We start from the raw sequence: 27771 nt of genomic DNA on the forward strand, positions 1-27771 counted from the left end.
AACAGTATACTCACACTCCAAGTTTTAAAGCTAGGAAATGGTAAAAACAGCGTAAGCAACTTTTAAAGATGATTCATGATGGTTGTAGCCATGTATGGCTGACCCTGCATGGTCTCTTTATATCTTCCAAACAGATAGATTAAATGGCTGTGCAGTTTCTTTAGTGTCCTAAAGTCGCATGACAACATGGCAACCAAGTAGTTCTCTTTTAGAATAGCAGGGACTGTTAACCAATCCCATCACAGTATGTAAATTACTTGCTGCTGTTCAATCTATAAAAATTCATCTTCAAAGAAAATTATTGGGCTGGTAAAAATATTTTTAATAATGACCACAGAAGCCATATTTGTTTTTCTTTGATGTTCTTCCGAAGACTCTTCTGGTTCTAATCAGATTGTTCCCACATAAAATACAGTGGAAATCTACAATAATAAAATCCCTATTCCTATGTCTATGGGGAAATAAACAGGATGGGACTGTCTTTTTAAGGGGCTTTCCCCTCGCCTTTCCCCAGACTCAAAGCCTCTATTACTGGTGGGTGTTTTGGCATCAGTTAAGGGCCTTCAATCCTTCCCTCCCTCCATGTTTTGCTCTTTCATTAAAGTGTTTCTGTTGTCTAATTATATCCTTTCAATCAAATTAGAGACTGCAGCATCTGGTGAGGGCCCTAACTGCTGCCATCTGCACCTCGTATATACAGGCCTTTTCAGCTGAGAATCACTCAACTTCCAAATGGCAGGAAGAGATTTAGAAAGAGTTTAGTTGGAGAGGAGGTTAACTTAAAAGGAACGTCTTCAAAGGCTGGGTGCTACGCCCTGCTTGCTGTGATGTATGCACAGCCATGCAGAGTTTCCTTGGCTTGGCTTACCAAAGAATCTTCCCTAGCCCTTCTGCAAGATGAAGAGGTTTCTGATTGTCTTAGCCGAAATGACAGGCCCTCTCCTCCCTGTTATGGTTTTGGAGGAGCCTATACCAAGCTGAGAATGTCTCCCTTGAGAACAATCTTTTGTTATGTGAACACTGGTTAATGAATGTGACACTTTTTGTTTATTTGACCATTTCTTCTAACTCAGTGATTTCAACAGAAGGAGATTTTGCCCCTAGGGGACGTTTTGCAATACTTGGAGGAATTTTTGGCTGTCACAACCAAGGGGGTGCTATTAGCTGTCTATCAGCTAGAAGCCAGGTATGTTGCTAAATATCCTAGAATGCACAGGGCAGCCCCCCACACCAAAAAATTATCCTCTGTAAAATATCAGTAGTGCTGAGAGTGAGAAACCTTCACTAATATTATTATTATTATTATTATTATTATTATTTTGTCCTTCCTTTCACCATGGCCTAGGAGCAGGCAACTCTGATTAACATTTTTTTCCCCAATCTTAAGAAAGTAGATTCTTCATTGTCCACATCTGGTTTCTTTAGCATTTCTATGGACAATGTTTCAGAAACCTAAATGGAGTAACGATGCCTGTGATTGACTTTTCTTTCCACTCTCTAGAGTAAAATTGCCAGATTAAATGAAAGATGTTCAATTAAATTTGATTTTTAGTATTTGGGAATACTTAGCTTAAATAAACATCCATACCAAGGTTGGGTGCTTGGAGTTTAAGGTGATCAACTTCTCCAAGATCTGTAGCAGTAGAGACCATGAGACTTGTTGTAGATCCCCTGGCTCCTATGGGAGTATAGTGCTTTCTATCCTTGACACAGCCTTGCAAGTTCACCTTTTGTCATTTTTGGTTTTTTGTTTTTAGTTGTAGTTGGGCACAGTATCTTTTTTAAAAAAAAAAAACCAACTTTTTTTTTTGTTTAAATATTTATTTTTTAGTTATAGGTATTGCAATATCTTTATTTTATTTTTATGTAGTGCTGAGGATCAAACCCAGTGCCTCATACATGGTAGGTGAGCGCTCTACCTCTGAGCCACAACCCCAGACCTAGGCACAATACCGTGATTTTATTTATTTATTTTTATGTGGTGCTGAGCATCGAACCCAGTGCCTCACACATGCTAGGCGGGCACTCTATTACTTAGTTACAACCCCAGCCCCTTATTTATTTTTTTTAAAGAATTGATTTATAAAAAAAAAAAAAAGAATTGATTTATAACAAATTGAGATATTACCCATCAGAAAGCTGGACTTGGCACTTTAAAAATATCTCATGCTTTCTGTTTCCTTATGTGAGAGCTATCTACTGTGAAATTATACTTCAAGATTGAGGAGCTATTTATAAGTAAATATATAAAGTAGATCCATTTGTTGTCACATATTACTTAAGTAGATAAATGCTTCATATCATCAAAGGGTGATAGAACGTGTTCCCTTACTAGCAGTCAAATCCATCAAGTTACTTTGATTTTCTTAGATTTCTGCTGAGCCAGTGACTTCTCACTGAGTCCATTCTTCAACTAAGTCTCTCTGTATATGTTATAGATTTAGGGGCCATTAGATTAATGGTCTTCGTTTTTTCTTCTTTTTTCTCAAAACTGTCAGGCCTGGGGTTGTGGCTCAGTGGTAGAGAGTGTGCTTAGCATTCATGAGGCCCTGGGCTCTATCTCCAGCACAGAAAAGAGAGAAAAAAAAATGGGGATGGAGGGAAGAACCCAACTATCTTTTGGGTTTTAGTTTGATGACTTTATGTGTTTATAATATCCTAAATGATAAACAGAAATTCTTCAAGTACTACTGCATGTGCGTGGTGGCTATTCCTGGCAAAAACACATGTACTTCACAATGACAGCCATGGCGTGTTTTCCAGTGGGCCCTGCTTAGGGAGAAGGGGAGCGTACTCAAGATGAGAGACAGATGGGAACGCCAAGCCAGATGGGTACCCAAGCCACTGCATTGTGGCCTTCTCTGCCTCTACAATTATTTGTTTTTTAAATTTTTACTTAAAAAATAATAATGCTCCTCTGTGAAGTGTTTTCATGAGTCTAATGAAAAACTGTACTTTAAGTCCTATGCTTACTATAGGTCCAGTTTTCTTGGAATGGTCTTTTGAATAATTAAATATTTCATCTGTTAATAGAAATGAATAAATTAGAGATTCAAATAGAAGCCCTCAAGTCCCCTTCCAAAAGTATAAATTCCATAGTTAAAATAATTTCAGGCTGGTGCTGTGGCTCAGTGGTATAATGTTTGCCTGGCATGCATGAGGCTCTGGGTTCGATTCCCTAGCACCACACAAAAAACAAACAGAAAAACCAACCTTTAAGAAACATGGTCTTTTTTTTCCTTGTTACTGTTTTTTTTTTTTTTTTTGTGTGTGTGTGTGTGTGTGTGTGTGTGGAGGGCGGGGTGCTGGGAATTGAATCCAGGGCCTTGTGCTTGCTGTGCACGCATTCTGCCTTGGAGCTGCACCCCCAGCCTCCTGTGAGTGTTTTAAGGACATTGTCTCCTTAAATGAAAATAAAGATCTAAAAGGTATTTTAATGGAAAAGCTACTGATGCTTAAAAAATTACAGTGATTATTTATGTGGTAATTCTACTTTGGGCAAAAGTGCAGCTGGTTCGATGGTCATTTTGCACAGTTAATACATAATCCAGGAACATAATACATGAATATCTGTCTTGATTTTAGATGGCTGGATTTATGGTTGATTGAATTTATGGTGCTTAAAAAGAAACTAAGGTAGATTAATTATAAAATGAGATGTTAGTAATTGTTTTCAAGATGTCCTTTAAAATTTTTCATTATGGCAAATTTAGATCATGTACCAAAAAATAGGAGAGTGTAAAGGAAGTCATATATGTTCTTTTCCCAGCTTCCACAGCTATCAACCACGGCCAATAGCTTTCATCCGTGCACCCTGACCTTCCCCCAGGTTACTTTGTAACAAATCTCAGATAGCATATCATCTTATCTGTAAATATTTTATGTATCTTTAAATTAGGAAAACTTTTTTCTTTCTTTTTTTTTGGGGGGGGTACTAAGGATTTAACATAAGGGTGCTTAACTAGGTTGACTTCAAACTTTTAAATCTTCTACCTCAGCCTCCCAAATCAATGGGATTATAGGCATGTTCCACCACCCCCAGCAAGAATTCTTTAAAAAAGAATAATAATAAATAGTACCATTATTGCGCCTAAAAAACAAATAATTCCTCAGTGTCATCAAACATGCAGTCAGTATTCAAATGTTGCTGGTTGTCTCATCAGTATTTTTTTATAGTTCAGTCAGGATCTAAACAAGGCAATATTTAGATAGTATGAGTCTTGGGCTGGGGATGTGGCTCGAGCGGTAGCGCGCTCCTCTGGCATGCGTGCGGCCCGGGTTCGATCCTCAGCACCACATACCAACAAAGATGTTGTGTCCGCCGAGAACTAAAAATAATAAATATTAAAAATTCTCTCTCTCCTCTCTCACTCTCTCTTTAAAAAAAAAAAAAAAAAGATAGTATGAGTCTTAAGTCTGTATTAACCTTTAGGTTTCCCTTTCCCCCTCTTTTCTTTCTTTCCTTTTAGTTGTAGATGGACACAATACCTGTATTTTATTTATTTATTATTTTTATGCAGTGCTGAGAATTGAACCCAGTGCCTCACACATGCTAGGCAAGCGCTCTACCACTGAGCTACACCCTGGCCTCTTCCCCTCTTTTTTTTTTTTTTTTTTTGGTTGCAATGTATTTGTTGAAGATGCAATTTTTCTTTAAGCAAAAGGAAGACTTAAATGCTTCTTCAGAGGGAAGGCCCTCCCTCCATAGAATCTCCATAGAATTCTTACTTCCATTGGAAAAGCAGGTAGAATAACAAAATTTTAAGCCTGGAAGAGATTTGTAGTCATCTGTTATTTCCAGTTACGTCACCCCGGACTTTTGAATCTTAGTTCCATTTTGTTAGATCTTGAAATTGTAGATGTTTGAGTTTAGACTAAAGGGACATTGAGGACCTTCAGGGTCAAATCCTCCCATTTTGTAAGTGAGGATACCAGAGATAAAATCTAGGACCCAAGTGTCTGAGTGGTTTGCTCAAACCATACCTTGTCAGCTTGTGTCCCATTATCTAGTGTCATTTCTCTTTTATGCTAATGATTCTCAGTATGTACTGTGTGTGTAGCAGGGTCCCTTCCTACAGCTGTCTTCTCCCTATTGTAGATCTGATAACCTCCTCCATGTGATCACAGAAATCACTGCTTTTGGGGAACAGAGATGTCACCTCTGTAATGTGTGGAAAAGGGTTGGGAACCACTGCCTTCCCAGGGTTATTTGTCCCTATATCTATCATAGGGTTGTTCAGAGCAGAAATCAGCATCCTGTAGTGCTTTGAAATGTCTCAGGGTAGGGGCAGCTTATCCAGGAGTTTGGGCCTTGAGGATGACCCCACAGGTTCCCACTGGGCAGCAATCTGTAGTTGAAAGCCAACAGAGAGTAGCAGGTGTGTTGTTGAACATTTGACAGCACTGTCAGGCTGCACTCTAAACAGTAAGAGGAGCTTTTCCACCTAAAGCTTTGCACTTCTATAAACTACTTACCAAATGTCATAGACATTAAAAAAAAAAAAACAACAAACCAGGAGATATTCCCAGTGGAAAATGTTGTTTGCTGTCTTATATTAAGATGCTGGGGGGGCTGGGATGTGGCCCAAGCGGTAGCGCGCTCGCCTAGCATGCGTGCGGCCCGGGTTCGATCCTCAGCAGCACCACATACCAACAAAGATGTTGTGTCCGCCGAGAACTAAGAAAAAATAAATAAATGTTAAAATTCTCTCTCTCTCTCTCTCTGTCCCCCTCTCTCACTTTAAAAAAAAAAAAAAAAGATGCTGGAACTGAATTTAATGTGTATTGCTTCATGTTGATTCTAAAGTAGGCCAATACCAGCCAGATTCTTCCAACGTAATATCAATAGAGAAGCTAAATTTTCCCAAGTAGGACAGAGATTAAACTTTAGTGGCCTAAAACAAAGAGTCTCACAAGCACACATATAGAGATCCAACCAATTCTATCAAAAAATCAGGAATCTTCTAGACTCGATATGAGAAAAATATTGTTTCTCAGTAGTATGGTTTTAGACAAATAATGTGTTAGTCAGCTTTCCATTTCTATGACAAATACTTGAGATAATTGACTAATAAAGAGAAAGATTGCTGAGCACAGTGGCGCACGCCTGCCCGTAATCTCAGTGACTCTGGAGGCTGAGGCAGGAGGATCTGTTTAAGGCCAGCCTCAGCAACTTAATGAGGCCTGTTTCTAAATAAAATACAAAAAAGAGTTGGGGGGCTGGGATTGTGGCTCAGAGGTAGAGCGCTTGCCTAGCACATGCGAGGCCCTGGGTTCCATCCTCAGCACCACATAAAAATAAATAAGTGAAATAAAGGTATTGTGTCCAACTACAACTAAAAAATAAATATTTTTTTAAAAAAGGGCTGGGGATAAGGCCCCTGAATTCAATCACTGGTGTGTGTGTGTGTGTGTGTGTGTGTGTGAGAGAGAGAGAGAGAGAGAGAGGAGATTTATTTTGTTTTAAAGCTTTGGAAATTCAGTTAATGATCACTTGACCTTGTTTTGGGCCTGGGGTGAGGCAGCCCATCATGGCAGTAGCATTTTATGGGGCAACCTGCTCACTTCATGGGTAGGAAGTAGATATAGGAATGAGGGCATGTCCCCAGTGACTGAAAGATCTCCAACTAGGCCCCATCTCTTAAAGGTTCCACCACCACTCAGTAATGCCTGGGGCTGGGGACCACACCTTGACCCTTGGGGGACATTTAAGATTCAAACTAGTCAGGCATGATTACAAGTATTGCACACCTGTAATCTCAATGGCTGGGGAAGCTGAGGCAGGAGCATCATAGTTCAAAGCCACCCTCAGCAACTTAGTGAGGCCTTAAGCAACTCAGTGAGATTCTATCTCAAAATAAAACATAAAAAGAATGGGGATGTGGCTTGGTAGTTAAGCTCCCCCGGGTTCAATCCCTGGTACCCCCCCCCAAAAAAAAGGGATTCAAATTACAAACTGGGTGTGGAGGCGCACACCCATACATCCCAGCTACTTGAGAGGCAAGGCAGAAGAATCACAAATTTGAGGCCAGCTTGGGCATTTAGGTAGACTCTATCTCAAAATAAGAAAATTTAAAAAGTCCTGGTGTGTAACTCAGTGATAAAATGCTTATGTAGCATGTGGGGGCCCCAGAACTGAAAAGAAAAAATTATAGCATTATGTTCAGGACTGACTTAGTTATAGAGCTTCATAGAGAATATTTTCTTCAACTGTATTAAGTCTTATTAAGGAGCAGATTGTCTTTTAGATTAATTGCTGCACTAGCTCACATGTCAAGTTTTAGTTGTTTTAATAGAACACCTTTGTACAGTTTTATTACTTTCTTTCTTTTTAAGTCCGGAGGTCTTTTAATTTTTTGAACCTCATATTCCATGAATTCATAAGGACTAGGTTCTAGCAGCTCAGTTTCTTTCATTGTTACTCACAAAGCGAGCTTCTCTGTGAGGGAGCAGGCTGGTGCTTCAGTTGAACCCAAATACGGTTCACTCTGGCTTTCTTCCTTTTCTGTTCATTTTCTTCATACGTTTAAGGACGTCATCTCTGCTCTTGGGGTGGTCAGTGTGCTCAGTGCTCATATTAACCCTCTCGGCAAGAATATTGCCCTTCACTTGTTTGTTTCTGACAATGCCAGCGCATTGGGTCATCCTGTAGGGGACAGCTTTGCTAGGGTCCTGTTGTGGGTGTGCCTTTTTGAGTATAGCCCTTTCCCTCCATGTCTACCATGTCACCTTACTTGTAGATTTGCATGTACATTGCCAAAAGAACAATTCCATGCTTTGGAAGGCCTTCATGTTCATCATTTAAAGGAATTACTGGAAACCGTGGTTCCAGCTGAAAGGATTTATTATAGTTTGAAAGGTTAACTTTAAAAATATGGTCCATGTACTCAAGAGGCCAAAGCAGGAGGCTCCCAAGTTTGAGGCCAGCCTAGGCAACTTAGGAAGACCTATCTCAAAATAAAATTTAAAAAGGGTATAGGGATGGAGCAGGGGTTGTGGCTCTGTGACAGAGCTCTGGCCTTGTACATGTGAGGCACTGGGTTTGATCCTCAGCACCACATAAATAAGTAAAATAAAGGTATGTGTCCATCTATGACTAAAAAATTATATATATATATATGTGTGTGTGTATATATATATATGCATATATGTATATATGTGTGTGTGTGTGTGTGTGTGTGTATATATATATATATATATATATATATTTTTTTTTAAAGGGTATAGGGTTGTAACTTAATGGTAGAGCATTTGCTTGTACTAGGACCTGGATTCAGTTCCCAGTAGGAAGGGGACGTGGATGTACATGTATAATTTGACTGTTTTTGTTTTTCTTAAATATTAGGGATTGAACACAGGGGTTTTCTTCCACAAAGCCAAATCCCCAGTCCTTTATAGAATTTTTAAAAATTCTTATTTTGAGACAGTTTGAGCAGCTCAACTCTCGCTGAGTTGCTGAGGCTGGCTTCAAACTTGTAGTCATCCTTCCTCAGTCTTCAGTGGCTGGGATTAAAGGTATGTGCCACCATGCCCATCTTAATTTAACAGTTTTGCTCAACTCAACTTGTATTTTCCTCACTTATAAGTATTGAATTTTGTGATTTCAGTAGCATATATAAATGAAAATATATTTCATCATATTTACAGCTGAAAGTTTGGTTAGGAAATGCCTGTTTGCTGCATTATATCATTTTTTAAAAATATTTATTTCGGGGGCTGGGGATGTGGCTCAAGCGGTAGCGCGCTCGCCTGGCATGCGTGCGGCCCGGGTTCGATCCTCAGCACCACATACCAACAAAGATGTTGTGTGCGCCGAGAACTAAAAAATAAATGTTGGAAATTCTCTCTCTCTCTCTCTCTCTCTCTCCTCTCTCCTCTCACTCTCTTTAAAAAAAAAAAAATTATTTATTTTATAGGTGTAGATGGACACAACACAATGCTTTTTATTTTTATGTGGTGCTGAGAATCGAACCCGGGTCCCGCCTGTGCTGGGCGAGTGCTCTACCGCTGAGCCACAATCCCAGCCCCATTATATCATTTTTCTTACCTCTTATTTATTAACTGCTAGTATTAAACATAGGATCAAACCATACATGTTTTCCACCCTGATGGCAGCCTGATAACTTTAAACAAAATTGTGATAGAATGATGTGCCAACTGCTCATTGTTACACTGTATTTTTATAGCTAACCACTTTTATGCGTTAGAATAAGCTAAATTATTAAGATAATTTTATTTTCAAACTTATAATACAGTCTGATTATTTTTATAAAATTACATAATAATAATTTTTGTACGCCCTACTTTGTGCTAGGTACTTTACTTACACATCCTCCAGGTTTTATATATATATATATATTTTTTTTTTTTTTTAGTTGTAGTTGGACACAATATCTTTATTTTATTTATTTATTTTTACGTGTTGCTGAGGATCAAACCCAGAGCCTCGCACATGCTAGCGAGCGCTCTACCACTGAGCGCCAGCCCCAGCCCCACATATCCTCTAGTTCTTCCATCTCCCTTGAGCTACAGATAATTTAGCCCCCACCACCTATTTTGCAAGCAAAGAATCTAAAGTTCAGTTTATAAACCATAAAACTGAGTGAAGCCTGATTCTTGAGCTCCTAACATGTGCTTTCCATACTGGGTCACTTTGTTGCTAGATGGCTTCTTGATAAGAGCTTTCCTGGCTTTTCCCCTAACTGGGAGGCTGTACTTTCTCAGTCATTGTTGCTAAGTTGGAAATGCTGGAGGGCCTTAGGGCTCCAGCCCCAGATGACCTCTCTGTCCATACACAGTAATCTTGTTCACATGGAAGTGCTGGGGATTGCCACATTTCTAGCTCTAGCCTCGGCCTCTTTCCTCAGTTCTAGCCTCGTGTAGCCATCTGCATACTCTTATATGCTCTCAGCTTTCTGAAAGGTGTCTGGTACTTCACCCATCCTAAACCAAACCTTCATTACACTCCCCAAACTCCGCCCTTCTGAGCCCTCTGTAGTATGGTAAATGGCATCCTTACTCACTAGTTTCTCAGGCCCAAATCCTTGATGTTCTACTTGATGCCTCCTTCTCTCAGACTAGATTCAAACTCCTGGCAAATATTTTTTGGCTCTACCTTCAAAATATATCTAGGGCTGGAGGTATAGTGGAGTGGTAGATCATATGCTTAGCACGTGCAAGGCCCTGGGTTTGATCCCTAGCACCAAAGGAAGTAAAAGAAAAATATGTAGAGAGAGAAAGAATATATTTTGGTATCCCACAGTTGTCAGCCTAGTTCAGACCACTCCTTCTAGCCTGTCCTTCTACAGAAAGCCGCTCACTGGTCTCTCTGCCTCTTACTCTCTATAGTTCTCCTCCCAGCAGCTAGAGTTCTCTTAAAAGATGAATCAGATTATTCTGCTTCTTTGCTAAAAATTTCTAATGCCTTCCTCTCACAATTAGAACAAAATCCAAACTCTACTTTATTTATCCCTCAAGACCCTACCTGTCCTCACTCAATTATTCCACTGCATATAAGAGAAACAGATGTATAGTCCCCCAGACCTGCGAGAACTTTGCCCTTGTTTGGGGTCTTACGTTTGCCATGCCTTCTGCTCTTCCCAGCTCCTTCTCTCAGTTTGTTCCTCCCTCACCCACATCTCTGCTCAGATACCTGCTCCCCTCTAGGCCCTCTCTTGCCATCCTGTCTTATAGCCTTACCACTATAGGATATTAAGTTTGATTGGTTTATTGTGAGCCTGTCTCCCCTGTTAGCATATGAGCTCTGTGAATATGCGGTATTTGTTCACCACTGTGTTTCCAAAGTTGTGAACAGTGCCAGACACATGGTAAGTTCTGAATAAATATTTGTTGAATTAATGAATAATATCCTGGATATTAGGTCTGTTGCCTTCACTCATTCTCTTTCACTGGATACATAAATATATAAGGAACCCTGTGCTTTTTTTATTTGTTGGTTGTTTTAAGCCACTCCTTACATAACTAGCCAAAGATTATGTCAGCTTCGTAGCAATAGAAAATAAGGGAGGGGAGGGTCCTCATTACCTAGTGCACACCCCAGTGTTCTGATGAAATCAAGATGCAGAGATAACTTTAAATCCAGGACACCCTGGTTTGTTTTTCTTTTTTTCCCACAGTGTATGTGAACTGGGCAAGTCTGGTTTAAAAAAAAAATAATAGGGGCTGGGGTTGTAGCTCAATGGTATAGAACTTGCATAGCACACCGAGGCACTAGGTTCCATCCTCAACACCACACAAAAATAAATAAATAAAAGTATTTTTTAAAAGTGAATAACTTGGGCTGGAGACACACCTCGGTGGTAGCATGCTTGCCTAGTATTGTGAGACTTAGCACTACATAAAAATAAAGAAAATAAAGGTATTGTGTCCATCTATGACTAAGAATATTTTTTAAAAAGTGAATAACATTTAAAAATAATAATAATTATTAAAATCTGGCACATTGCCTCAGTTTCCCTAGTGTAATTGAAAATAAGATTGAGTTCCAGGAAAACAGACCAAAACAGACAAGCCTGCACGTTCCCATTCCTGCTTTCAGATGACATCTTATCCCCATTCATGAGTATGGTCACATGTATGGATGGCTGCCACATTCTTTTGTATTACAAATCAAGTCATCTAAGCCTCTGGGAACATGACCTACAGGTTGCTGTTGATTGTGGGGCTGCCCATTGGTCGGCCTGCATTTCTGGCTCCTCACCACTTCTTTTTTTTTAATTTATTTTTTAATGTATGTGTTTAAAGTGTAAAACATGTTGTTTTTATATGTAAGATCTGATAGGAGAAAAAGATATGTTAACACATGATAATTAAAATTCTAGCAATTGGCAAAGGTTGGCTTGGTGTTCTTAGAATCATCTAGTCTTAAGGCTCCCAAAGTTGATGATGTACCAGAATCACCTGGGCAGCGGTTTTTTTTTTTTTTTTAGAATTTTTTTTTAATATTTATTTTTTAGTTTTCGGCGGACACAACATCTTTGTTTATATGTGGTGCTGAGGATCGAACCCGGGCCACACGCATGCCAGGCGAGCGGGCTACCGCTTGAGCCACATCCCCAGCCCTGGGCAGTGGGGTTTTGTTGTTGTGTTGTTGTTTTGTTTTTGGTACCAAGGATTGAACCCAGGTATGCTTAATCACTGAGCCATGTCCTTAGGCCCTTTTTATTTTTATTTTGAGACAGGGTCTCACTGAGTTGCTTAGCACCTCACTAAGTTGCTGAAGCTGGCTTTGAACTCTGAATTCTCCTGCTTCAGCCTCCTCAGCCTCTAGAATTACAGGCATGCACCACCATGCCCAGCCAGGCAGTATTTTAGTAATGCAGGTTTTCAGATTCTACTCTAGCCCTGAGGTTGGAATAGGACTCTGGTTTGGTCCATACCATACATATTCATATTGTTTCTCTCTACTTTTCTCACCTCTCTGTCAGATCAAATGCAGTTGCCCCATGGTATCCATAGGGTATTTTTTCCAGAACCCTAAGGATACCAAAATCTGCTGATACTCAAGTCCCTCATATAAAATGTCATATAACATGCATGTAACCTGTACATATCTTCCCATATACCTTAAATCATGTTGAGATTATTTTTATTTTTATTTTATTTTATTTTTTGAATTTTTAATATTTATATTTTAGTTTTCGGCTGACACAACATCTTTGTTTGTATGTGGTGCTGAGGATCGAACCCGGGCCGCACGCATGCCAGGCGAGCACGCTACCACTTGAGCCACATCCCCAGCCCTTGAGATTATTTTTATTACCTAGTACAATATAAATGCTATATAAATAGTTGTTATACTGTACTTCTTAGGAAATAATGACAAGGAAAAAAAAGGTCTGCACATGTTCAGTTGCAGATGCAATGTTTTCTCTGAATATTTTGGTAGGTTGACTTGGTAGATGCAGAACCTTTGGATATTCAGGGCTGATCTTCTACTCTTTTTTTTTTAATATTTATTTTTTAATTTTTGGCGGATTCAACATCTTTGTTTGTATGTGGTGCTGAGGATCGAACCCAGGCCGCACGCATGCCAGACCATTGCGCTACCGCTTGAGCCACATCCCCAGCCCCTACTCTTTGAAAAAAAAAAAAAAATTTGTTGTAAATGGACACAATACCTTTATTTTTTTATTTATTTTTTATGTGGTGCTGGAGATAGAACCCAGGGCCTCACACGTGCTAGGCGCTTGCCTCTCTACCTCTGAGCCACAACCCCTGCCCCTGATCTTATATTCCTAGTGATAATAAGTGCTCTAAACAAAGGGCAGGAAAAGATCAGTGGAGATGATGGAAGGGCTTTCTGAGGAGGTGACATTTAGTCTGCAACAGGAAGTATTAGAGGAAGAACATTTCAGGCAGGAAATAGCGTGGTGTGTTCACAGAATTAAAAGCAGACCAGTGTGGCTGGAGCATGGCCAGGGACTAAGGGAAACCTCGGTGCCAGGGGAAGAAGGGGCTGGGGCCACATCACACAGGCCCTGCAGACACCGAGAAGAGTTGGGGTTTGTTCCAAGGGCTTTTGTTCCCCTGATATATTTGAGTTCTGTCTGGAGAATAGAATCTAGAAGAACAAAAGGGGGAAATTGTGAGGCCTAGACAGTTCTGTGGCAAGTGGGACTAAAATAGTGGCACTGAAGGTAGAGGGGAGGCGACAGTTTCAAGGTACGAGGACTTGCAGGTGAATGGGGAGTGTGGGGAGGGAGAGGATGGAGAGTAGGCAGACTCAAGAGGGTTCTGCTAGAGGTAGTGTAGGGTGAGTATCCACTTGCCTCCTTTGTAAATGGAGTCACTGAAGGGTCCCTTTCTACTGGGCTGGTGGTGAGTCTTCATCTGTAAAGCTCCTAGAATGGAGCTTGGCACACAGTAAAGCACTGTGTAAATATCAGAGCCGATGTGGATGACAGTGATTAGTCCAAAGTTTCACAGCTAGTCAGCAAGTCCCCAAGAAGAAGCCAAAGCTGAGCCTCTTGGTTAGCATTTGCTGTGCTGTGCTGAGCTGCCTCCTTCAGTTACCTTTGAACTTAACTATGCACACTCTGTGGAGGCCTGGCTGTCATGGTACACGACGAGTCCTACTTAGTGTAACCTCTGAGTGTTGTACCAAACTTGATTAAATTGCTGATGTTTTCCATGTAGCCTAGATTCCAGATTCTTTTGGCTATCCATAAAATTCTGCCATTCCAGACAAAACACAGGTCCTGCATGGTGGGAGGAAGGGGGAACTGAAGGGGAGATGTGTGGATAGTTTTTAAATATTAAAAGAAATACATTCCAGGGGCTGGGGTTGTGGCTCAGCAGTAGAGTGCTTGCTTAGCACGTGCAAGGTGCTGGGTTTGATCCTCAGCACCACATAAAAAAATGTAAATAAAATAAAGGTATTTTGTTCAACTACAACTAAAAAAAATTTTTTTTAAAAAAGGAAATACATTCCATAATATCAGTGTGCTCATGTCGTCCGCACGCTGCATAGACATGGGTAGGCATGTACCCTCACCAACAGGAGGCATTGTTCAGAGTCCTTAGGATCGGAAGTTACAGGTCACTGCATGCCAGAAGAAGGAAAGAAGGAAAGCTAAGAATGCTAGGGTAACTCCCCCAGACTGTCAGGTTTCTAGTGATACATCTTGGAGAAGTGTTTGAAGTGCTTCTCTTTGTCAGTTTCAACTAAGTTAATTTTAAAAAATCGCTCTTTGTACTGTGCCTTTCTCATGAACCTCTGTGAGTTTAATGCATACAATATGTGGGTGGAAGCCTGTCAGCCTCAGTTCCCATCCCCCCAGAGTCTGACAAGCAGATTTTAGAAGCACATGATTGCACCTGCAAGGATTTGCTACGTTATGAAATGGGGCCTGAGACTACTTTCTGTGCATCCTATAGGAAAGACTTTCAGAAGGAGGTGAGAGAAGATGCCCCTCTGGTCTTTCCTTGCTCGGGCCCACTGCCTGTTTTGTTGCACCTATCTCCAGACAGCATGGGGAGGACTGTTCCTCATTATCAGGGAATGTGAGTCAGTCCCAGATTTGTGTGATTGGGATTCCAAAGCATTGCTGTATCCGATGGTCTTATTAAATCCAAGTGTCAGTGCAGCCTTTTAGACTGTAGGGGAGAAGAGCTCAGTTACAGCTGGTGACCTGGTTCTAGTTACCACACAGAGACATTGGCGAGAGCAATGACCCCCTCCGAGTACCCAGAATTCTACAGGCATGGCTGTTACCAACTGTTCCCAGATTTGGGGGTTTCCTGGTTCACTTTATAGGCTTCAGTACATCTCAGCTTCCTGTTTATATCCTAGATAGGATCTGTATACTTTAGGGGAAAATGTCCTAGTGTCCCAACAAGCTAGTGCCAAGATTAGCCTAGCATTTCCAGGGACCTTCTTTCAGATTTACTCGGCTCTAGCACTGTTAACTGTGGAGTGTTCAGGATCTAACAAAGCACTCTTCATTTCCAGTTTGGTCCAAACAAAACAGATAAAAAACATCAACCAGAGAGGGAGTAGACTATAAATGTTGCCAGGAAATTAGTCTGCTCTGTCTTTTCTTTCTCTAGAGTGTTTCACAGCCAATGGTGCCGATTATAGGGGAACACAGAACTGGACAGCACTGCAAGGTGGCAAGCCGTGTCTGTTCTGGAACGAGACTTTCCAGCACCCGTACAACACTCTGAAATACCCCAATGGGGAGGGCGGCCTGGGCGAGCATAACTACTGCAGGTAAGAAGGGGCCACGGGACTGTAGAGATAAGTCTTTTATCTCTTGTTCTAACCCTGTTCATGCTAAGGAAAGTGTTCTTGCTTCCTTTGAGCCAACTCAGAAAACCTTTCTTGTCACGATTTTCTAAATCTTCCCATACCATAGACAGACAGACAGACAGACAGACACACGCACCTGCACACACACACATATACACACACACAAATAATCTGTGACTATTTTCAACCTAATTGCTTTGATATTTACTGGCTTTTAGAGCACTGCTGTCCTGTCTGATCACTAACCTGTCAACTTGTCACTTTGGGAGGGTTTTCCTAGTTGGCTACCAGTGGACAATTCACAGACAGCAAAGCTTCTGAGGCTGTTGAGAATGTACTATTCAGACTGTCTAGGACCCGAATCTCCCTCTGCTTCTTAGCAGGAGAAGCCGACTGCCAGCCAGACAAGGATAACTTGGGAGCAGCTGTATCCATCGGATTTGTGCTCTTTATTCCTTTTCAGTAGACTAAGGTGTTTCTTTACTTTTCATCTCCTGTCTGACTTTAGCAAGGGTCATGTGGCGTCATCTCCCCCCTACACACACACCTGCAGATGGGGTTTGGCTGTGTTGCCGAGGCTGGTTTCTACCTCAGCCTCCCCCTCCCAAGTAGCGGGGCTATGGGTGTGTGCCACCATGCCTGGCTAGCAAGAGCTCTGGATTTCACATCCATTGTACTTCAGATGTGTATTCATGATCTCCTGGGGAGATGATCCTTGGCTTTGATCAGGTTCTCCAAGCTATCTGCGATGAAAATAAGATAAGAATCACTGTTATGTAGGGACCAGAGCAAAGATTCTTAACACCTTTGGTCGTATCTTTTAGCTACTTACCCCCAAGATCCTGATTACGTGACTCATGGTTCAGCAATGTGTTGAATTTAATCATTATTAGGACAGGTGCAAAGGCTGCCTCTTGAACCATGAGGCCAGGGGAAAATGATTGCTGAGCTACACTCTGTGTCCCGGGTTCTATAAGTATGTTGGCCTCTCAATCATATGGCCCTGTTGACCCAGCTGAACCAATACCTGTGTTCCTGCATTGCAGGGGCCACGCTGTTTACCTCTGCCCTCATGTGCCTTTGCTGACACTCTAGGGCCCTTGTGGTTGCCTGGCGTCCCCAGGCCTGCGGTCCATGTTTTCTTCATATTGCCCCTCAGCTCTTGCCATCACTTCTGTCTTAGCTTATGTCCAATGACCATTCCCCCATAGTTGCTGCTGCTTTATTTTTTCATTTGTTACTATGGAATTATTAAAATTTGTTCCAAAATCACAGATATCTGTCGCTTAGATAAAGTCTCCCATTTTACCTCTTTCCTTGAAACCCTCCCCACCCAGTCCTACTATTGTACATGTGCTACCTCCCAATTTGCTATCTTTGTATTTTATAGTTAAAGTTACATATGTTCACTGAACAATTGTTTCATTTTATTTTCAAAGTTGTACATATTTAATTTCTTGCATAAATAAAAAAAATTAGTCACTCTCTATTTCTGGCATATTACCTTCCCCTAATTTGCTATTCATAGGAATGGTTGATTTGGGCTGGGAAGGATGTTTAGGCAGAGAAACAAGTATTTATTATTTATGTTTACATAGTTACTTATCTCGTTGAACAGCAGATCTCCTTTCCTTTTCCTTGTTTGTTTTGTGTTGTATTTTTGGTGATGAAGTCTTGCTAACCCTGACCCCAACCCTTAGTGTCCCAAGTGTAGCTGAGATCATGGACAGACGCACTGTGCCTAGTTGCTGCTGCAATAGTTTCTCCTCCTTCTAGTGAGCTGGAGATTGAACCCAGGGCTTCTAACATGGCAGGGCTTTACCACTGAGATATACTCCCAAACCTCTAAAGTGTCTCTTAGTAGTAGACTTTTGGTTTATTCTACTACTCTCTTGCTTTCTGTCAAGCAGGTCTTCTCAGAAGAGCTCCTGTTTTTGTTTTTTATTTTGGGGTACTGGAGATTTAACCCAGAGGCCCTTAACCACTGTGCCCCAGCCCCAGCCCTAGCCCTTTTTATTTTGAGACAGGCTCTTACTCAGTTGCTTAGAGCCTTGCCAAGTTGCTGAGTCTGGCCTTGACTTGCAATCCTCCTGTCCTAGCCTCCCAAACTGCTGTGATTACAAGCATGTGCCACCACACCCGGCAGAGCTCCTGTTTTTAAATTTGACTTTCAGTTAAATTTTAAATTTCCAATGAGACTTAATTTATAATTAAATAAATTTATAGTTTATTTATATGAAAAAGTTTTGTGTTTTTTTTCTCCTGGCAGATTAGTACCCATCTCTACTCACAGCCTTCCAGAAACACACAAGTAAATATCCATTAAGAGATCAGTGAGGGCCAGGAGCACCTTTCTCCTGAGCCCCAGCCAGCTGCAACCCTCTCCTTTGATTTGATGGAATGTACCAGACCTGAATTACCAGTTTATACTTCAAAAAAGGGAGGCTGAAATTGTTGATTATTATCCCATCAGAGAGTCCAGGCCTTTTGTTTCAGCACTTACAGTGAAGTAAGGATGAATTTGCTTGTTCTTTATTTAAGCTATTCTGATGCCTTTCAGAGTGGCTTTGACATTGATAATAAACAGTTGTTTTCTAAGGGCTTTACCCAATACTACATCAAAGCTGAACACTGAATGGAGGGAGGAAAATGACAGTGAAATACTGTTTAAAGAAGGGCTTTGTACAAGTTCTCCTACTTTGATTTCTCAGCTGTCACCCGACACCATGTTTGTCTTGTGTGACTTTTCAGACCCATCGCATCTGAGATGTCTGAGTTGGCAAGTGATGGGAATGTTCTTCTCTGGGCTGGGCTGGAGATATTTGGATTAGAGGGAAAGGCAGAGACTGGGAAGAGCAGAGTTGGGGCTGGCACCTGCCTTTGGGCACAAGAAATAAAGGGACCCTTTGTGCCTCAGGGAAGCTTATCTTTTGGACCATACAATAGGCTTATCCCGCTCAAGCTTGATAGGGGTTGCTCCAAAGCTCCCAGCAGTGGGGTCTTTATGCCCATTTCCGGCCTAACTGGAGCGTTAGGTTTCCAGTATCCTGAATCTAAATAAAAGAACCTTGGGAAGTGGTGAAGAGAGGCGAGGCTTCTCTGTGTGTCCAGTAGTCCTTGCCATTATTTGATCCACTTCAGCGGCATCACATGATGTCTCTGAATTGAAAAGATCCTAAAGGGCATTTATTCCAAGCTGTTCTTATTTAGAAATGAGAATAAATAAATCTTTAAAAAATATTGCTATATCGTAAGTTTGGGCTAGGATGACAAGATCACAGGTTCTAACTGAAACTTGGCACTGTTTTCTTCAGAATTTCTAAGTAGTCAGTGTTTGGGGTAAGAAATAGGACCTATTTCTGTCAAATGTGAGATGACCAGCTTGTTCCTAGTGGGAACTTGCCAGTGGGGTCTATATTTTGTGAATTCTTATTTTACCTTTTAAATATTATACTATTGGAGCCAGGCATGGTGGTGTACAACTGTAATCCAAGCAATTCGGGAGGCTGAGGCAGGAGGATCACAAGTTCAAGGCCACCCTAAGCAACTTAGTGGGACCCTGTCTCAAAATAAAAACTAAAAAGGACTGGGGGACTGGGGCTGGGGCTCAGCAGTAGAGCACTTGCCTAGCACGTACGAGGCACTGGGTTCGATCCTCAGCACCACATAAAAATAAATAAATAAATAGATAAATAAAGTTATTAAATAAATAAGTAAAATAAAGGTATTTATTTAAAAAGAAAAAAAAAAGGACTAAGAATATAGCTCAGTGTAAAGTACCCATTACAAAACAAAAACAAAAAAAAACACCTCCAAATGCCAAAGTGCCATTCTGTGTCAGTTCACATCCCATTAGCTTTGTGTTCACCCAGCTGTTGAACCTCCACCTTCTGTGTTCCCAGTGTCTGGCACAGTTGGTTTAGTGATCAGTTGTCCTCATTATACCTTGGTGAATTTTTTGGAGCTTTTCTCACTTCTTCCCAGCCTCAAGAACATGTCAGAGTGGATAGGCTTCTCCTTGTAGTATTAACCTGTTTTTCCTTCTTAATAAGAGAGGACATTGAGATATATGCCAATTATTAGAAATAACCAGGACCCAAAGCAATTCTTTCTCTGTAAAATAGAAAAGCAATGAGCCAGTTAACTTAAAACATCAGCAATGTTATCAATTGTATCCTTTTCCCCAATAGAAACCCGGATGGAGATGTGAGCCCCTGGTGCTATGTGGCAGAGCATGAGGACGGTGTCTACTGGAAGTACTGCGAGATTCCTACGTGCCAGAGTAAGACTAATATCCCACTGATGATGTACAGGACCTGTGCACAAAGTGCAGAGTGGAAGGTCACGGCCAAAGGACAGGTAGTTCAGGTTGGCGGATTTCCTGAAGTAGGTGCAAGGAGAAGCCATCCTGGGCTGAGGAGTTTTATTTTTTGAGGCTTTTCAGAAATAAGGATGCCCATTTCCTCAGCACCCTATTCCCTGGGTTCCTGGGATGGGTAAGTCTAGTGAGAATTCTTAGTTAATTTCCTCATGTTAATTATTTTATAGTTAAAGAGGGCAATAGCTCAATATCAGGCTGGTGTGGGGGAAATTTGCACTTTTTGTAATGAATTTGGGGAATAAATTTTTTTGGAATGAACCTTCTTAAGCATTTTGAAGCTACATTATGAAAACTTGTTATTATTTGGTTTTGAAAAGATCCCTGAAAAATGATACTTAGTAAATAACTTGTTAAATACTATACAATGCCCATACTTTACCCACATTAGGGTAAAGTATTCTGTTGATTTTTATGATAATAATTCTTAATGACTTTCTTTAGTCTTTTTAAGAAAGACCTGTTTTATAACTGTTTCATTCATTTATTCCTGTATTCAGTGTTATTATATGCAGGGTACCAAGGCAAAAGGACACTTAGACCTTTTAGAGAGTATATGGTATAGAAGAATCTTAAAAAGAAACAACATCTGGGCTGGGGTTGTGGCTCAGTGGTAGAGTGGGCTTTTGCCCTTTTGCACTGGGTTCAATCCTCTGCACCACATAAAAATAAATAAATAAAATAAAGTCATTGTGTCCATCTACAACTAAAAAAAATATTTAAAAAGAAACAACATCATCATCATTATCATTATCATTACTTGGTATGGTACCAGGGATTGAACCCAGTTCATACCTAACAAATCTAAGTCACATCCTCAGTCTGTTTTATTTTAGTTTCGAGACAGTGTTTCTCTAGGTTGCTCAGCTCCTCACTAACTGCAAAGGTTGGCTTTGAACTTGTGATCTGCCTGCCTCGGCCTCCTGAGCCACTGGGATTACAGGCATGTGCCACCCTGCCCAGCAAAATAATCTTTAAAACAATGTAGAAACAAAACAAAAGAAAAACAAGATAGAAAATATTGTAGAAAGATGTTTCAGAAGGTTTAAAGTATGGAAACGAACATGAATCTGGTGCTACAGTTATCCCTCAGTCTCTGAGAAGGACTGGTCCTAGGAGCCCCAACAGGTACCAAAATCCATGGACACTCAAGTTCCTTATATAAGATGTATAGTATTTGCATATCATCTATATACATTCTCCTGTATGCTTTTAAATTATCTCTAGATTACTTATAATACCTGATACAATGTAAATGTTGTATAGGTAGTTGTTATATTGTATTGTTTAGGGAATAATGACAAGAAAATAAATGTACATATTCACTGTGGATGCAGTTTTTTTTTCCCCAAAATGTTTTTCATCCATGGTTGGTTGAATCCATGAATGTGGGACCCTCAGGTATAGAACCTGAGGATACAGAGGGACAACTATATAAAAAATTTAATAATGTAATATTTAGAATATATACAATTTTTTGATATTTTGTGTGTGTTTGGCTCTAGGGGTGGAACCCACTTCACTGTGCTGTACCTCCAGCCCTAGAATATATTTTTAAACAGGGAATTTAGGAACAGGGTTGTGAGCTTCCTAAAGCTGAAGAAAAAGACAGTTCATTCCTAACAAGTCTGCGAGCTTATTTTTTCCTTGTTGTTTCATATTTTTCTTTGCCCTGCAGCTCTCTCACTGCTCAGATCAAGAGGCATGTGCACATAGAGTGACAGGGCAGTTTGCAGGGGACCTGGGCCCTGGGCCCCTTCTCCCTCAGGCCCCAGCAGCAGTCTGCATTCTCATGCTTCAAGGAAAAAGAAAGGGCTGCTGAAGCTGCTGCAGGCCAGCTCTTGCCTTCCCTAACTGGAATGCCACTACTGCCTGGCCCGAGGCCCCGCTTCACCATCTTCCAACTTGAGTGTGCCTTAATTCAGTCCCCAAATTGAGAAAACTGTAAAGACCAGAAGAGTGGGCTTTTGCCCAGTCTGCTTAATCAAATTTCTAAAATGAAAAAACATCTCATTCCATCTGGCTCTAGTTGTATAAAGAAGAAAGGGGCAGGGGAGAGGAAAGTAGATTTTCCTCGGTCCATTTGTTCTACACAAAGATGGTCTTTTACTACCAGCCTGTGTCATTCTCTCAGGAATGACGAAGAGGGGATTTCAATCTGGGCACTTTTATGTGGAAAGATAATCTTTAACTCACATTTATAAAATATAATTTGGGCCAATAGGAGCTGATTCATGTGGTCATTGAAACTAGGTTCCAAAAGAGTAAATTATAGCAAAATAATACAAACCACCTAGCATATCTCTAATTTGTAATATTTGCCAAATATTCCTTACTGACCCAAAGAAAAAAATTAAATATTTTTTTTCCATTTTTTTATTGCACTTTGATAGCCTTCTCAAATGCTCTAGGTAGAGAGACTTGTAAAAGTTGGGAATAAGAATAGCACCTCATTGTGGGGTTGGAGGGTAAGTGGTGTCTAGCTTTGGTTCTCTGGAAAACCCTTTGGTTCACCTTGTGGTCACAAGGGCGCTCCCCATTAAGCCGAACCTCAGACCTGGAATCTGGCAGAATATTGTGCTTCCAGTGTGTCTGCTTAACACAGATGAGGAAAACTTCTAGTGCTCTCTGCAGCAAGAGACCTTGGTAATAGCCTGGTGGATTTAACAGAGATGCAGTTTGCCTCTTTTAGGCCAGTGTTGCCCTATTTCTGGATGTGGAGTCATACTTTTCATGATTAATACTAACCCTCTGTGTAAAGCCCACTGTTCATGATTAGCACTGAACTTGTCATACAGGAAAAGGCCTGTGACATGATCAGGTTCCTGGAAAGTTCATATCTGAATATAACAGGCCCAGCAGGAGCCAAGGGGAATGAATGTTTAGGGACAAAGCAGAATCGGGTTGAATGGTGGGCCATTGTGTGGAGACCGGAATCTCTGCCCCTTGGCGTCTTACAAGAAGGCCTACAACAAGCAGGAGGCAGCGATGAAGTACGAAGTACGGTTCAAAAGGGGCAAAGAGAAGTTTGAATGGTGCTCTCGACCTACGGAGCATGGATCAGAACTTACTGTTAAAAGGAAAATAACTCTGAGGTAATTGGATTTGGCCCTCAAATTGTTTCTGCCAGTATGTTTCTTAGAAAACTCAGTTCTTATTAGAGCCAGGAAAAATAGATTTTAAAAGCAAATTCCAACATCATCGAGTTTAACATCCCTCTAGATCCCATCCTCTAGATTTCATGATCCTGTTGGGTTGTTTTTTTTTTTTTTAGTCTTTATTTTGTATATTTATTTTTATGTGGTGCTGAGAATTGAACTCAGTGCCTCACATGTGCAAGGCAGGTGCTCTGCCACTGAGCTACAGCCCCAGCCCTGGTTTGGTTTTTGAGGGGGAGGCCTAAAATCCTTTCCATATTTCTCTTTTATTATATAATCATCCTCATCATTGTAATTCCTTTCATTTCATTTCTTTTGAGGGACATTTTGTGTGGACCTTATATGCCTTTGCTTTATTCTGTTTTACCTGTGGGTTCTTCATAAAAGTTTTGTGATGATTTTAAAAAGTGAATTGCATAATTGTGAGTGGGGGAATGGTCTATAAATAACATTTAAAGGCAAATATTGTTTTCTTCACATAGCTGATTTGATCCTAAGGACACTGGCATGAGAAATTTACCTTCTCTTTTTTTTTTAGGTTTATAATATTTCTAAGTAATTTTATTTAAAGGGGCAAACTAGAGGGCTAAGTGATTGCTTTTGGAGTGTTGAGACCATAGGTGATCAGTTTTCTCCCTCCTAGTATGCTGTGCTAGGGTATAAGTATGTCAGGAGGTATTAATCCCATCATCAGACTATGGGGTGTCCAAAGTCCTGGGATCATTTACCATTGCCAGCAAGCAGACTTGACCGGGAATCTTCAAAAGGAAATGGCATGTATGCAGAGTGGGGATTGATGGTCCATTCCTGTTCAACTTCTGACAAATTTGGAGGTCTAGTCCTTGATCGCTTTCCCCTGTTGCTTTAGGGCTGCATAAATCTTGCTTGGTCGACAGTATGTAAGACCATATTAGTAGACTGAAAAATAGGAGGATGAAGCAGGGGAGGCTTTTGGAAGCAGCATCAGTATTTCTCAAAAGTCAGAATGATTTCCTCACAAGGTCCTTATGATGCTGAAGCATCTCCACAAGTAAGGGTGGCCCCTGAGGTGAGCGCGGTTCCATGGCTGGAAGTCCCCCCTACCTTCTCATTTTTTAAAGCTATTTTTTGTTTGCTAAAAAACATTCACCTAGGGCTGGCGTTGTGGCTCAGTGGTGGAGTGCTTCCCTGGCACAGGTGAGGCACTGGGTTTGATCTGCAGCACCACATAAAAAAATGAATGTATGAGGGACTGGGGTTGTGGATCCTCAGTAGAATGCTCACCTCGTACATGCAAGGCCCTGGATTCGATCCTCAGCACCACATAAAAATAAATAAATAAAGGTATTGTGTCCAACTACAACTAAAAATAAATATTTTAAAAAATAAATAAATGAATGAAATAAAGATATTTTGTTCATCTACAACTAAAAAAAAATTTTTAAAAAAAGAAATTCAGCTATAAAAAATTCTTTTTTCTTCTCTCTCTGTCTCTTTTTTTTTTTTTTTTTTTTTTTAGTACCAGGGATTGAATTCCAGGACATTAACCACTGAGTTACATCCCCAACCCTGTTTTTGTATTTTATTTAGAGACAGGGTCTCATTGAGCTCCTTAGGGCCTTGCTAAAATGCTGAGGTTGGCTTTGAACTTGCAATCCTCCTGCCTAAGCCTTCCAAGCCACTGGGATTATAGGTGTGCACCACTGTGCCTGGCAAAATTCATTTTTGAGGTACAGACATTTGACTATAGACTGACTAAAATTTTAAATTAATTTTATAATATTTTATTTTATATTTATTGATTTACAACTGTACTGGGAATTGAACCCAGGGATGCTGTTATCAGAGATACATCTCCAGCCCTTTGTATATTTTATTTTGAGACAAGGGCTTGCTACATTGCCCAAGCTGGCTTCAAACTCCTGTTCCTCCTGCCTTAGGCTCCTGAGTATCTGGGATTATAGATGTGCATCACTCCACAGCTTAGAATATTTTAAATATTTTTAAAAATACACAAGTATTCTAGGCATAATGGCATATATGTATAATCCCAGGGACTTCAGGAGGGCGAGGCAGAAGGATCAACTAGTTTAACACCAGTCTCCGAAATTTAGCAAGACCCTAAGCAACTTAGTGAGGCCCTGTCTCAAAATAAAAGATAAAAAGGGTTAGGGATGTGACTCAGTGGTAAAGTATCTTTGGGTTCAATCCACAGCATCAAAGACAACAGCAACAACAAAACATATATGTAACATTCAGAGTATTTAGATTGAAATATGTAACATGATTAACCTAAATTATGTTACTTTTTTTTTTCTTTTTCTTTTTTGGCCATACTGGGGATAGAAACCAGAACCTCGCCCATACTAGGCAAGTGTTCTACCACTGTGCCACATCCTCAGTCCGGTGACATAATACTTTTACGTGTTGCTCACAAGGATCTGAATTCATTGTTATAGTTTGTTATTAAAGTTTTAGCTATTAGCTAAGTTTGGTGCCATATACCTGTAGTCTCAGCAGCTTGGGAGGCTGAGGCAGGAAGATTGTGAGTTCAAAGCCAGCCTCAGCAATTTAGCTAGGCACTTAGCAACTCAGTAAGATCCTGTCTCTAAATAAAATATAAAAAGGGCCAAGGATGTGGCTTGATGATTAAGTACCCCTGGGTTCAATCCTCAGTACCAAAAAAAAAAAAAGAAGAAAAAGTTTTAGCTATTAAACTTATTAAAACTATTAGTTATTTAAAGTTATTAGAACTATTCATTATTGAAGTAGTTATTAAAGTTAGATATTAAAGGTCAAGGTTTAAAATCACAAAAACTTCAAACATATTTAGAAGTTAAGCTCCTTAAGCTCTGATCATATATATACCAGACCTTGTATCCATGGAGGATAAAATGATGGTATAACCTGCCACTTGTAGAGAGCCACCATTCTAGCACACAAGACAGATCCATGAACAGAGGAGCACATACAAAATACTCCATGGTGACGTGAGCAAAAGGTTGGGATCAATAAAGAGTGGGATCTGCCCAAGGAGGGGGAGACAGGGCCACCCATTTGTCCAAGAAGTAGGGCCTTAGCACAGAGCTTCTTAACTTTAAAGTGTATTCAGTCACCTGAGATCTCATTAAAATTCAGATTCTTTTTCAGTAGATCTAGAGTGTGCCTGGGAGTCTCCATTCCTCACCCGACTTCTGGGATGCCAGATGCCTGCCCAGCTGTTCTCAGTAGTGAGGGTCTAGGTGGAGGTTTGGGTGGAGCAGAGAAAGAGAGGTCTTGGAGGCAAGGAAACAAACACTCATGCTCGCTGATGAATTCCAAGTAAGTCAGGGTTGTGGAAACATAAATTTTAAGAAGGAAGGAGCAAGAGATGAGCTCTGAGTAGATAACCATGAGACCAGGTAAGGGGTATTGTGGTCTGGTAGGAGCCTGCACTTGGTCCAGGAGGCTGAGGAGATGCTATATGTTCAAAGGACACATTCCTCCGTAGCTCCTGAAACCTGTACTAGGGATTTGGGGTGAGCTTTCTCCTTTGTAATCCATGATAAGTGTCCTTCACAGGGACCAGCTCTCAGAGCATGCCAGCAAAGGCACCTTGGCCACATGGAATCCCGGGTCAGTCTTAGCTGGTTACCTCAAGTTCTCTTTAGCTAAATAAATGTCCTGGTCTGGTTAAAATAGATTTGTTTTCCTCAGCTGTTAGTATTTGCCTTACAAAAATGCAGCCCCCTAAACAGGATTTGAAAGCTTCCTATTGGGATCCCTAGTAAGGAGTTTCAAAAGCTGCCTTAAAGAATTTGAGTAGAAAGCCAAGGGCGCTTTGGCAGTGGTGGTCAGGGCGGTCTCTCAATTGTAGAAATGTTTTCTTTCTGTCAGCACTTTCTGCATCTTGATGTCAGCACTGCTGTTCAGTATTTTTCACTATTGTCAAGTGCCTACCATGTACAAAATATTCACATTTACGTTATCTTAACTTTTTCAGCAATTCGGAAAAGTCGGTAGTGTGTCCACTCCTCCCCCATTTTATAGATGAGAAAATCTGTAGCTCCATGGTTAGGTGCTCTGTCAAGGATTGTACTCAAACAGGATTTGAATCTAGGATTCTCAGTAAGCCTAAGCCGAGTGCCTTTTCCTTTTAGTACGTGAGAATAGCCTCGCTTCCATTATTTCTAGACAGGGGCTCTACAGTTGGTGCGGGCTACCACTGAGGTCTTTTTTCTTTTTTTCCTGTTGGGGATGGATCCCAGGGCCTCGCTCATGCTAGGCAAGTGCTCTACCACTGAACTACATCCCTAGCCCCTGAGGTCATTCTTTAGAATTTTCTTTGTGGATTGTTTGGGAATTAAAGTTTGAAATTCAGATAGTATGCTGAATTATTAAGATTGCCTTTTTGACATCGTGGAAAGCAGAGGATTAACTCAGTGGCGACAGAGGGTCTGCAGTCCATGCTGTTAGCTCTAAGTCATTTTCTTTTCTTCTTTGGG

At 40.7% G+C, this 27771-nt stretch overlaps 1 protein-coding gene across 3 annotated transcripts in view; it reads left to right on the top strand.

Moving 5' to 3' along the window:
* The window catches only part of Kremen1 (kringle containing transmembrane protein 1), a 71515-nt gene that overhangs the window by 6645 nt on the left and 37099 nt on the right, over window positions 1-27771 (top strand). For all 3 annotated transcript variants that reach the window (XM_078039670.1, XM_078039672.1, XM_078039673.1), the window contains exons 2-3: window positions 15571-15733; window positions 19963-20054. In XM_078039670.1, the coding sequence (XP_077895796.1) occupies window positions 15571-15733; window positions 19963-20054 (255 nt within the window). The remainder of the gene's footprint in view (window positions 1-15570; window positions 15734-19962; window positions 20055-27771) is intronic.

Source organism: Ictidomys tridecemlineatus, chromosome 2 (genome assembly GCF_052094955.1).
Source record: "Ictidomys tridecemlineatus isolate mIctTri1 chromosome 2, mIctTri1.hap1, whole genome shotgun sequence".
In the NCBI taxonomy this organism is placed as follows: domain Eukaryota; kingdom Metazoa; phylum Chordata; class Mammalia; order Rodentia; family Sciuridae; genus Ictidomys; species Ictidomys tridecemlineatus.